At 30.5% G+C, this 12,582-nt stretch overlaps 1 protein-coding gene across 1 annotated transcript; it reads right to left on the reverse strand.

Moving 5' to 3' along the window:
* Nucleotides 1-4,048: 4,048 nt before the first annotated feature.
* On the reverse strand, nucleotides 4,049-12,079 carry LOC132720667 (uncharacterized). Its single transcript, XM_060704841.1, has 8 exons — nucleotides 11,579-12,079; nucleotides 8,735-8,854; nucleotides 8,082-8,213; nucleotides 7,579-7,716; nucleotides 7,312-7,346; nucleotides 6,629-7,172; nucleotides 6,166-6,350; nucleotides 4,049-5,895 (listed from the first exon to the last, which is right to left on the reverse strand). Exons 1-8 carry the CDS (start codon nucleotides 11,742-11,744, stop codon nucleotides 4,975-4,977), a joined length of 2,241 nt encoding a protein of 746 aa, XP_060560824.1. The 5' UTR covers nucleotides 11,745-12,079; the 3' UTR covers nucleotides 4,049-4,974.
* Nucleotides 12,080-12,582: the final 503 nt, after the last annotated feature.

Genomic DNA, 12,582 nt, shown 5'->3' on the forward strand with positions numbered 1-12,582 from the left:
ACCCCCTGAAGAATCTAATGTATATAAAAAAATGTTAGTTCAAACTTATATCAATTCGATTTTTTTCGAACAGTAAATACTGACATAAGGCACTATTGTTTTCTTGGGGACGTATTTTTGAACATATGACCTCAATTCAAGGACAGGTCAAAAAAACCCGACTTCGTGCAAGATATTAATCTTGACCGTTTATATATCGATTTACCCGTGAATAACCAGTCCGTATTTTGATATTCCTGCACGCATTTCTCAAGATAATCATGTAAATGGATTTAGTAAATCGTCTGCTATCCCTTTGTAAAGAAAATGACATTATTATTGCAAATGGTCGCCTTGAGAGGGGTGAATTTACCTGTTCATAATTTGAGTAGCAAAAAAAAATGCAGCTAGTGTTGTAGATTATCTCATAACGAGTTACACTAATTTTCCTTGTATATCGAGTATGAATGTGCATAGTTTAAACTGAATTTTTCCGATCACTGCCCAGTATCTTTTTCTATGAATAGTGAAAATAACTTTTTTCTATATGACTGATATTTTTTACGTATGATAAAATTGTATGGGAAAATACAGACCCAGAACAGTTGCAAACTTTATTAGAGGAAAATAGATATACCTTTGATGAGTTGTCACATAAACTGAACACAGGTGAAATTGATTTAAATGTATGTATAAATGAATTTTCAAATACAGTATAGGATATATCATTTAGGTTGAATGGTCGAACCCCAACACAAGTCAAAAAAAGAAAACATATTAAAAAGAAAGAAAGCCCCATGGTTTAATGAACAGTGTAAAAGTGCTATGGCTATATTTCAACGCAATAAGAGAATTTTTTATTTTGATAAAACTGAAATAAACAAAGTTAATTTTCTTAAAAGTAGGAGTGAATATTCAATTATTAAACGGGCTGTTAAACGTTCATATTATATTAAAGAGAGGTCCAAATTAAATATGAGTAAGAAAAGTCCAAGGAAATTTTGGAAGTACATAAATAAATTTAGAAATAGTAAAAAATCTAAATCATCAGATGTGAGTACAAATGATTTCGTAGAACATTTTAAGATTTTTTCTAATACAATACAAAATGACTTTTCATTTGACGATGTACATGAAGTGAGGTATGAGGAGGTAAACATTGATGAGCTTGATCGTCCTTTTGATATTGAAGAGGTTACAAAAACAATTGCATCTATGAATAGGGGCAAAAAGTTGCGATTATGACAGGAATGTAGCTGATTTTTCATCGATTCTAATAGTTTTATCTCCCCATACCTTGTTTCTATTTTTAATAAAATTTATGATTCTGGTTTATACCCAGAAGCTTGGTGTAAGGGTATAATTGTACCAATTCACAAAAAGGCGATGTAACAAAATCTTCTAATTACCGAGGCATTACCCTTGTGAATGTTATAGCTAAAATATTTTCTTTATTGCTTAGAAATAGATTGAATAAATTGTGTGAGCAAAATCATGTATTAAATGAAACACAATTTGGTTTTAGAGATAATCATTCTACCGCTGACTGTATCTTCTTACTTCATTCCATCATTCAAAAAAGTGTTGACTAATAAATCGAAATTGTATTGTGCATTCATTGACTATGAAAAGGCGTTCGCCACAGTTGTTAGAGATGCCTTATGGGTAAAGCTTTAAAAACCTTTTAAAACAAGGTGTCAGCTGTAAAATTGTTAATATTGTTAAGTCTATATAATTATGCAAATGTTAAATCTTGTGTACAAGTGTCTGCTATGAATTTTTCAAGATTTTTTGACGTGTCTATCGGTTTTAACAAGGGGGAACCACTCTCGCCCATTATTATTTATTCTTTTCGTTAATGACATTAATGAAAATATTGATTTTAACCTATTAATTGAAAATGACCTAAATCAGTTAAATATATATGTATATGCTTCTTTTTGCTTGATGATATTGCTTTATTCACAACTAACCATGAATCTCTTTGCAAGCTCAGTTAGATGTTGTTAATAACTATTCTATTAAATGGGGCCTTAAAATAAATGTTAATAAAACAAAGATATGTATTTTTGAAAAAGAAGATAAGTAAATAATTTTGTGTGGAAAATTGATGATGAAGAAATTGAGGTAGTAGATAATTTTACTTATCTTGGTGTAAATTTTACTTATACGGGAAACATGAAAAAGTCTGTTAAAGCATTGTCAGATCAAGCTCTTTAAGCCTATAATTCACTTTTGTCACTTTTTGATAAAGTAAATTGTGATATAAAAAATGAAGCTTGCACTTTTTTGATTCTTTGGTTTGTACCAATTATTCTCTATAGCCCTGAAGTATGGGGTATTTATGAATTTCCTGAAGTAGATAAAATACATATAAAATTTTGTAAACTTGTTTTGGGTGTTTAAACAACAAAACTCCTAATTTAGCTGTTCTTGGTGAACTGGGTAGGTACCCACTTTCTGTTATTTGTAAAGAAAGAGCTATTAAATATTGGTTAAAAATAATGAAAAATCAGGATTCACCTATATATAGATTATATTTAGATCTTAGAAATGGAAATAATGTTAATTGCTGGGCCTATAAGATTAAACAACTGATGAGACAATTTAGGCTACAGTAATCTTCTAGTGAATTTTAGGCAAGATGTAAATTATTTTCCTGCTATGAAACAACGTATTAGAGATCAGTTTATACAATCTTGGAATGAGACAACATTGAATATGTCTAAATTAGATTACTATAGAAAGTATAAAATATGTTTTGGTTATGAAAGATATCTGAGCATTATAAGAAATGATAAATAACGAAAATGTTTAACATGTTTCATAATGTGTTCTCACAACCAAGAAATTGAATTCGGAAGATTTAGTGGTTCAAAAAGAGACGAGCGAATCTATGTGTAAAATGTGTAATACAAAAATGATTGAATCAGAGTATCACTTTTTATTAACTTGTCCTGCATATGTTGATTTGAGAGCTAAATATTTGGGTAATTGTTCATGGCCCAATGTACATAAATTTGTTAATATTATGTCTTGTAGTAGTAAATGTAAGCTGTATAAAACTGCAAAATACATATATGAGGCTTTCCAGTTAAGGAAGATATGTCTAGAAACGGAAGCTGCTTCTTAAACTTTGAAAATGTACATGTTTGTTTATATGTTTATATGCTTATCTTGTAAACTATGTATGTTATATGTCTTGGCCATATTCGTCATTTATATTTGTTAAATTGGCCAAAGGTATGTTAAATATGCCGATTTTCCAAATAAAAACTGAAACTGTTGATAACACACATCAATACATAGGCTGTAATTTGACTTACACCTTTCAGACTTGCACGAGTCAATTAATTCCTGAAACCGAATAAACGATTTTTACGATGTGTTAATAATTATACATAATGACCGGAAATTAAAATTTCAATGAAACGTGTGAATCACGAGTGACAACATCTCACCATGATGTCGCCGACCTTTGATCAGTCAGCTGTTTTCACACTTCGCCTAATTGAGATGAAAATATGTTGGACTTTAATTGACGGGACCAACTTTTCTTTTCGACTAAACAGGAGTCTCGGTAAGTCAAAATTTGAACTAAGCGGAATTAAAATACAAAGACAAAGAAGGAAATTTGACGGGACTTTAGAAATTCTTCGACTAACGCGGAATTTTTAATAAGGCGATTTTGACTTATTGAGAGTCGATTGTATACCATAGGATAAGGGGAGGGGGTAATTTGTCACTTCTCCCGTAAGCAGGTTCCCAGTTTTCAAAGTGATTGGGAAAAGGTTTTAAAAAAAAAATTTTATGTAGTTTTACCCCTTCTGCTTTTTAAAAATCAAATAAACTGCACAAACCTTTTATTCATTATATTGTTTGGGTTATAATAATATTTTTTTTGGAAAAAATGGAAAAATTATTCAAAAAAAAAGTCACTTCCAACTTTTAAAACCCGTTTTTAAAATTCAAAATGCAAAAATTTTTACGAAATTTTTAAAAAAAAATAAAGGAAGGGAAATACAAAAGCCCCTATGAAATTTTTCTTTCGATCTTAAGCATTTTTTAAAAAAACAACAGATATTTTTGTTTAGTCCTATACAATGATTACAAAATGTACAGTTTTGCAAATAATTTACTTACAACAATTAATTATATCCTTAACAAAACATATATTACATGAATGCCATGAAATACTCATTTGCAAACTTGATCCAAATAAAAAAATACCACTGCAATTAGTTGGCTTTTTAATAAAGACTCATGTTCGGAAACTCCTATGCCTAGTATAGATAAACTTTTAACTAGCTGCATGATGAAAAGAGATAAGCGCATACCGAAATGGTCAATGTGCTATGCTTGCAAATTGCCACTGTCGTTCAAGCATTTTGTAACATCAGTTCTGCATTAATCTTTATATAAAATTATCAGAAGTGGTTAAGATATCCATTTGTAATTGTGAGAAAAGTTCGAGATATCAAACAGATCTTAATCACGAGTGTGCTTTTACTTGTGCAGCATGTGTCATCATAATTTACAATATGACTGGTTGGCTATTTATTATATGTTACAAAGAACAGCTTATGAAGTAAAAATTACAAATAAAAAACATAAATTCACGCACTCACTAAAAAAACACAACATCAGAACTATTTCATCAGTTAAAGCATCAAAAACATTTTACTCAATGAAAAATTAACAGAATTATAAGTATTAAATAAATACAGCAATAAAGACGTGTTCCCTGTTAAATATAACTGGAAAAATACCTTATATATGAATGTACATATATTTCAAAAAGTTTTTTCATATACATGTTTGTTTTATAAAGAGATTATTATATATAAAACTAATTGATAGTTTTTGAATCTGGATATATAGATGCCTTTAATTTTCTGAAAACTGTTTTTGATAATTTTCCCTATATCTAATTTCGCTGTTATATATGTAGGGACTTATACTTTATCTTTTAAATTGCTGAATAAACGAGACTGTTCAATGACCGGTTTCGCAGCAAAGCTCAACTTTTTTCCCAATCCTTTCGCTAATTTGCTCGAGACCACTATGCAATGGCACTGTGGCATATGTTGGGTTTTGACTTTCTTCTACATTTTGTTTAGTGTCTTCATCTTTTTTATACAATTCTCCCATAATCATTGAAATTGGAATGACACTTTCCTGCCCTGGGACATCAGTACAGGCAATAGCACCGCTATCACCAGGTTGAGCGAATCTTTTTTCTACGATGCCCTCTCCATCTGCGATGTCTTTCACTAGAATAAGATTATAATCCATTTTGCCGTTGCAATGAAAATCTGGTACTGTAATTATTCCTTTACCAGGTTTTGATTTAGCTCCCCAAATATGCACTTTCCGCCCCGTTAACTCTTTCGGTTCAATGATACGTTTTTCTCCTGAAATTTGTTTACCACTGACTGTTTTAAATCTTGTGTCACATTCATCTTTTGTTATAGAAAGGGCCGCTGCTGCTATATCATGTCCGTCACCTTTCAAAGTGCTGCCTATAATCTTACCAACGCTTTTGAGTTCACCACCTTCCATTACATGCAACTCTTTTATTTGTTCACGTGATGGTACTAAATGTTTTGAGATTAGTCCAAACATCACTGTCGCCTCGTTTTCTGTTTCGTCTGCTTTTGCAAAGCAGCCAAAACTTCCACGGCGAGAATTGGCATGGCCCACAGCGATTTCGTCACCGGATGCTAAGTATTTTTTCATAGACATCGGAACAATTTCGTACTCATGGATTTTGAAGTCCTCTAATACCTCACGGAGCATCTTTTGCTTTTCTTCTGTACTAAAACTTTGGCCATCTTTAACAGCAATTTGTAGTTTTTGCAAACGACATCCAACACCACGAATACCTTCAAATTTTGATGACAGGTGTCTACATATCTACATCATTGAAAAATAAAACAATGTTTTGTAAGTCACTATATTTTTGTATCAATAAACATCTATACATGTATTGCTAAACGTTGACATGCTTGGTTGATGTCCCAATAATAATAAAGGCTATTTAAAGTTGCATACCTAAATGAGCCAAAATATTTCCCGATTTAAAGAAAAGTAAAAATATTCTAGTAATACTTTACATGTTACTAGTATATGCTATTAGATAAAATGAAAACATGAACATTGGCTTTGCAAATTAAAAAATATTACCTCTTTTAAGTCAAGGTCACTTCTGTATTTTGGAATGTTCGGAATATCGTCAATACTGACGTCACTCATATTAAAAAGCCCTATAACCTCTTCAAAAAGACAAACTTTAGTTTCCGTTTTAAGAGTTGAAAGCATGTCTGTTTTAAGACAAATAATGCCATTTGTCTCATTAGTCTGCTCGTCATCTAAAAGGGTAATTACAAAGATTTATAGTATATATACAAAATTTTATTTTTGTTTAACTTACTACGTTGATAAGTATATTGTGACAAGATATTAAATTGTTGATAAATGTTATTTTATTCAACTAAGTTAAAAACTTAATAATACATCATATGATAAAAGTGTGCAACAACATTTGTATGATACATCAGTATTTTGAAATAGGTACTAAAAACGTGTTTGTTGACCACTTCTTGACCTTGTATTATTCATATTACTTGCCTGTTATTGGTTTTCTTACCTCTGTTAGTTGCGTTTTTGTCGAGACGGTTAGATTCAATATCCACTCCTAATGCCTCACAAACTGACTTGAGACTTTGGAAAAGCCAGTTTTCTAAGACTGAATCTATCTTTTTCCATGCATTATTTATGTGAATGGCATATGTGTTTTTGCATCTTTGAACAGCTTTTTCTTCCAAGTCAGTATCGCCTAGGATAAATGTGATGGTTGTCCTGTGTCTAATTTCTGTCCAAATATCTTGATAGTTAAAAGGTGTTATAAAGCAAGAGACAGTCGATTGATCTTTAAATTGTACAAATTGTTCAAGTGAGACACTATCTCTGATCTTTCCTTTCTTAGATATTTCTTGAAGAAAAACATCGATCATTTTGTCATTTTCTGAGGTTGTACATATATAAAAAAGAATATATCTGTCATCATGTCCCATGCAGTTTGATTGAAGAACAACTTTATACCGCATCACAACATCCAACAGATTGCCTAATGCATACTCATACCTTGGCAACTCACTCAACTGTACTTTTATCTCCTTTATGCGAATATCCTGTAGATATATAAATACATAAATGCTTTTATATGAAACAAAGTGTTGTTATGTGCAAAGATGATAAAGTTAACTTTTCATAACATATTTATGTCTTTGACATTCATTTAATGCAATTTATTTATGGAATTATACTTACTGATGTTGAAAATTCTACTTTCTTCTGCAAGTATTCTGAAAAAGGAAAATGTTGGCAACACAATTATAGCAATTAAATATAGCTAAGTCATTTATCTAATGATTTTTTAAAGTTGTTGCAGACTACATATTTAACTTTGTATGACAGTGTTAACTTACTAACTGCTCAAGTTCTACAATAATTATAATATACAAACACTAGTGTTCTGATACTTTTAAGGTTAATATAATTATCATGATTCAATTTCCGTTTTTATAATATCTTTACTTGCTGCCACATTTTCGTAATCTGTCCGTCTTTTGTTTGGTTCAGTAGGATCTTGGTAAAGTTCAATGGCACCGTCGAGGTCTTTGACTAATTCTTCGGTAAGCTCCCCGTTAAGGTAAACTTTTATCCAGGTTGAGCCTTTAATTCATAATACTGTATATTATTTATTTTTTAGATTTCATTTATACAAACTTCTCTCTAACATGAAAATACTATGAAACACATTTTACAATAACATGAAAATAATTTTACGAAGCATACATGACTCCGAAAGTATATCTAATTTTATAACCCACGTACGTAAAATCCGACAACATCGTTTTAAAGTAAAATATGAAACATGCACTTTTTCACTACTTTGACAACAGTAACAGACATTTGTTATCTTTACAAAAAAAAAAGATATGCTGAAATTCTTTTACCGATGTACTAAATTGCAATACATATACATAGTGATAAAAACTTTTAGGGTATTTATTATAAGTTTGATAACAGTTCACAACCTTTTTCTATTTCATCTCCAATACTGACTAAAAGCTTGAGTTCTGTGTTACCATCAGAATTTCTATCTTTATCTGCACCGGATGTTTCCAAAACCTTTTTGCACGTCAAGACATTAATATCATGAACTCGGCCTAGCAAATAAATTTTTATAAAGTGCATTGTAATAAGTATTATCGTTTTGTCAGAGCAAGTCTTTGTAAATTTTGAAAATAAATTCACAATTTTTCTTTAGGAAATTATACATCTTTGATATTGGTTAGTGTTGAAACACTTAATAAACAGGGTATTAGCTTTCTTATTGTGAAAAAAGTGTGTTGCACCAAAGACTATTTTAATACATTATTGTTACAATCAATACATTTAAAATACATGTACCAGATAGTTTAGCTTCAATTTCTGTTGAAAACATGGATGCGGCTGATAATATACCAAAATCGTATGCATATTTATCATGAAGTTTTTTTGCGTAACCTTGGTGTACACCCTGTATTTTCAAAATAGCAGCTCTCTTTGCTTAGAATCAGTTGGACAAATGTATTCAACAGTAGAACATTTACTACGAAACATAGACCACACAATAATCTGATGGCATAAAGTGCAGACAGAAAAGTTAAAAACAATAGAGGATGAATTTAGTATGATATGTACATACCTATTTCTTCTCTCTTAACCCTCTTTGCTGGCGGGTCATATTGCTCTAAACAGTTAACAATATTCTCAGTTTCCTTGGAACTTAAGTCTTCTTTTGCTTTTAGTTTCTTGCAGCATATGGCTGGAATTATAACCGTTTGTTACATAATTATAACGTTAATAAGTTTATTAAGATACCAGGAAGGAATAAGATATCCTTCACGATCATAAAACATCTATGTAGTCTTCCAATACATCAAATGATTGGAAACATTAGTTTAGTGTTAAAAGGCAATGCAAGTATATAGCAATACATTCAATAATTCGAATATTGAGTCTAATGGCCATTTGCTTCTCACTGCTGATTCAGAAATCGTGTGGGTACTCCGACATTTGCGGAGAAATTGGTACTTACTGGAAAGCCGACTATTTTGACTGACCGCCAATATATGGTAAATAATTGCATAAAAACGGTGTACAAATATTAACAAACAAAAAACAATCATCAATAGCGGACATGACATTGTTAAATAAGTAAAAATTAAATAAAATGAAAAAAAAAATTCAGCTATTGGTGAAGTTTGGGCCTCTTTTGCAAAAATTACGTATTCATCCGTTATTCGTGGATTTTTCTTGACAGCTATTTCAGTTAAAAGAAATAATTAAAAATATTGAAACTATTTCTGTCTCAAAGCTTAATTGTATATAATAAAATGATAATTATAAATAGAAGCTTTCTGATGTCATTTACTTTGCTACTTGCAGCGAGGAAAAATTGATATCCCGCGCGAGAATCAATTTCCAACGCTACTTGTAGCAAAATTCAAAGTCTCAGAAAGGACTTTTAACAAAATATCCACGATATGTTTGGAAGCTGCTGTTTGATTTTTAGAGCCGAATATGACGTCCTTACTTTACGGAAATTATAGTGCCGCTTTTTTTGAATGAAAGAATATTTATTTATTTATTTTGGTCTCATCTATACATGTTAACATATCATTAAAATACACAATACAAACATAAAATACTATTATAGCATTCTAAAAAAGAATAACAGGTGACTGATTTTTACTTCTAAGGGTGACAACTCTCTAGACAACAAAACAGGAGTATTTTATGCACTACAGATTTGTCCCCCTTAACAACAAGAAATATTTGTATTTCCCTTTTATATACATAATGATAAGATACAGATAAAATAAAGTTTAAAAAGTATCCTTGATAATCATATAAAAAAAGGGAAAAACAGAAATAAAAGAATTGAGATATAATAAAATGCCAAACAATTCCACACTCTAAAGAATGGGGGTAAAATAATGGCGTGTGATGACATTAAGATTGCCAAGGAAACTTTAGACATTATCAAAACATTACATGTATCACTAAAACTATATACTACAGGGGTATTGTAAACACTAGGACAATATATCACATATTCAAGACAGGGATTTTTATGATAACTAATGATATAAAACAAGTTTTCTTTTATTTAGGATGTTATAGCAGGTTTTGGCAGTTTTTGAAAGCAGATTTTTAAGTATATATTCTTTCGAATAAGGTGTAACAATATTACAAATCTATCAAAATCATACTGTCTTAACTTCTGACTGACCTTAAAATTCCAATTTTTATATCTGTCATTAATTTTGACAATCTATTTGCCAGCATGAAACTTTTCTTATTAAGTCCGTTTGTATCCATAAAAGTGTATCTACACCAACTTGACAAAACAGTGTTCCATAATGAGTACTTAATAGGTTTGCAACCAATATGTCCAGAAGTTGCTGCATTTGGAGTATATCTCCCGACATTTAAAAAAATAACAAGCAACCCTATTCTGTACTGCATTTGTACAAGAAAAATTGTCATAGCCTCAAATAGTCGAAGCTATCTAATTACTGGTAAAACAGTACCCTCATACACTTTTGTAAAAGCTTTATACGGGATGCCTCCAAATGCTTATATCCTTGATATTAATATTCCTAAAGCTCTATGGGCAGACTTTGATACTGTTTTAGCTGTTATTGCAATGTCTAAATGTTTGGGTAAAACAAACCCCAGATACTTATACTGTTTAACATATTTCAATGATACATCACCAATATTAAAAATAAATTCGGATTGAGAAAAGACTGATTTCTAAAGTGTGCAATATTAGATTTAAAAGGATTGACAAACGTGCCATTATTGTTAAAGAATAAGTCAAGTATATTTAACATGTTTTGTAGTTCAGAGTCAGACTCGGCTATCAGTACAATATCATCTGCATAAAGCAAGATTGGAACATTTTCTCCGTCAATATCCACAATGTAAATGATTTTTACGAAATTCTTTTAATGCAGAATGTTTACTTAATTTTTTCAACAATGAAAAATAGGCAAGACATGTCTTTAAGATGTTTTACTTTTATTTCATAACAACAAAGTAAATCGTTTATACCATTTTGTAAATTTTATTCAATAATTCAATGTACATGTATTTTTTGTCAGTTGTGTACAATAAACTTAGAAAAAACGATTTCTATAAATCTTTCATAAACTGTCTGCCATGTTTATTAAATTGAAAGGGGCTTTTAATTGCCTTTCATAAGCATACCAGTAAATTCAAGTTTAAGGTTTTTCACACTGAACTAAGCACTTAAAGATAAAGGTGTTTGTTTAGTTTATAATAAACTTTGTTTCCAAAAGTGAAAAGAATATTTGAACAATAACAACAACTGACTTTGTCCCAAATGTATAAAAAAACATGCATCACATGAGACAATAATCGAATAAACAATTCAGAAATTTCTAATAGTTAGTTGTCTAAGTGAGACTGTTATATAAATATATCGAGTCATGTAATGTTAAAAGTAAAAAATACAAACCTAGTTCCTCTTTTTGTTTCGTTACCACGGTAGCATTCTCGGCACCCTGGTCCCTTTTCCCCTTAACTTTTACGAAATACTCATTCTTACTTGACGTTTCGTTCTGTTTTACTTTTCCGCTAAGATTATGACTGTCACTTCTCAGATATAACGTAGATGTATCCATTTTACCGTATGCTGTCAAAAGTAGAAATTCTTTTATGATTTCATTATTATCAAGTAAAACATAATTTGGATGTGATAAAGAAAACAGTCATATAACATACTACAAAAACAAAATGTTCGGCGTCGTTAAAATCCAATGATTGTTTGTCAATGTTAATGAATGTCAATGATGATTAATGTTTTATACACGGAATAATGGATAAAGCTGATAATAATAATTAATAATGCGCATATCTATTTTAACTTATATCTATGATATCATTTCAACTGATGCCTTTGAATACGTAACAAAGGAAGTCGCTAAGGGTATATCCTTAAAATCGTTAGGATAGTAATGCGCAGTATTCCCCTTTTGTATTATTAGTTATGAAAACTTTGTCAGAGTTTTGTCTTGTGATTAAATTGATTTCTGCCAATGAAATGCATGCCTGATAAATTAGGCTTTAATAGTCAAATTAGCTTTATCAGGCACAGTATCGACCTTTTATTCTTAGCCTACCGCCTAACCGCAAGAAATTTTGTAATATATTTTAATAGTGCAACTGTATTGGATTTACTTATCACCCTTTATATATACATTATCTGTCTAAATTCATCATATCTTATGTATCTGCCCAGTTGACTTTCGGAAATAGACATATAATAGTTCTCTCGTCCCAGTCAGTGAAAAAGACAATAAAAATGTAATCGTTGATTTGAGAGACATGATAACAGAGAAGAAACACTATACATGCTATAAATGAGAATGTTGAGCCAGTTCCAATGTGTAGTGCAGTTTGTGACTGTATATAAAGCTGCACTGAAACAATATTTTTGTGATAGTTGATTTGCAGTTGCTA

This window comes from Ruditapes philippinarum, unplaced genomic scaffold (assembly GCF_026571515.1).
Source record: "Ruditapes philippinarum isolate M1 unplaced genomic scaffold, ASM2657151v2 ctg2477_1_1_1_1, whole genome shotgun sequence".
Classification (NCBI taxonomy): domain Eukaryota; kingdom Metazoa; phylum Mollusca; class Bivalvia; order Venerida; family Veneridae; genus Ruditapes; species Ruditapes philippinarum.

Coding starts and splice junctions, on each gene's coding strand:
- LOC132720667 (XM_060704841.1), bottom strand. CDS start 11,744: ATGGATACATCTACGTTATATCTGAGAAGTGACAGTCATAATCTTAGC. Junction 8,214..8,734: donor GGTTAAGAGAGAAGAAATAG/GTATGTACATAT, acceptor TTTATTTGCTAG/GCCGAGTTCATGATATTAAT. Junction 7,717..8,081: donor TGGAGATGAAATAGAAAAAG/GTTGTGAACTGT, acceptor TATGAATTAAAG/GCTCAACCTGGATAAAAGTT.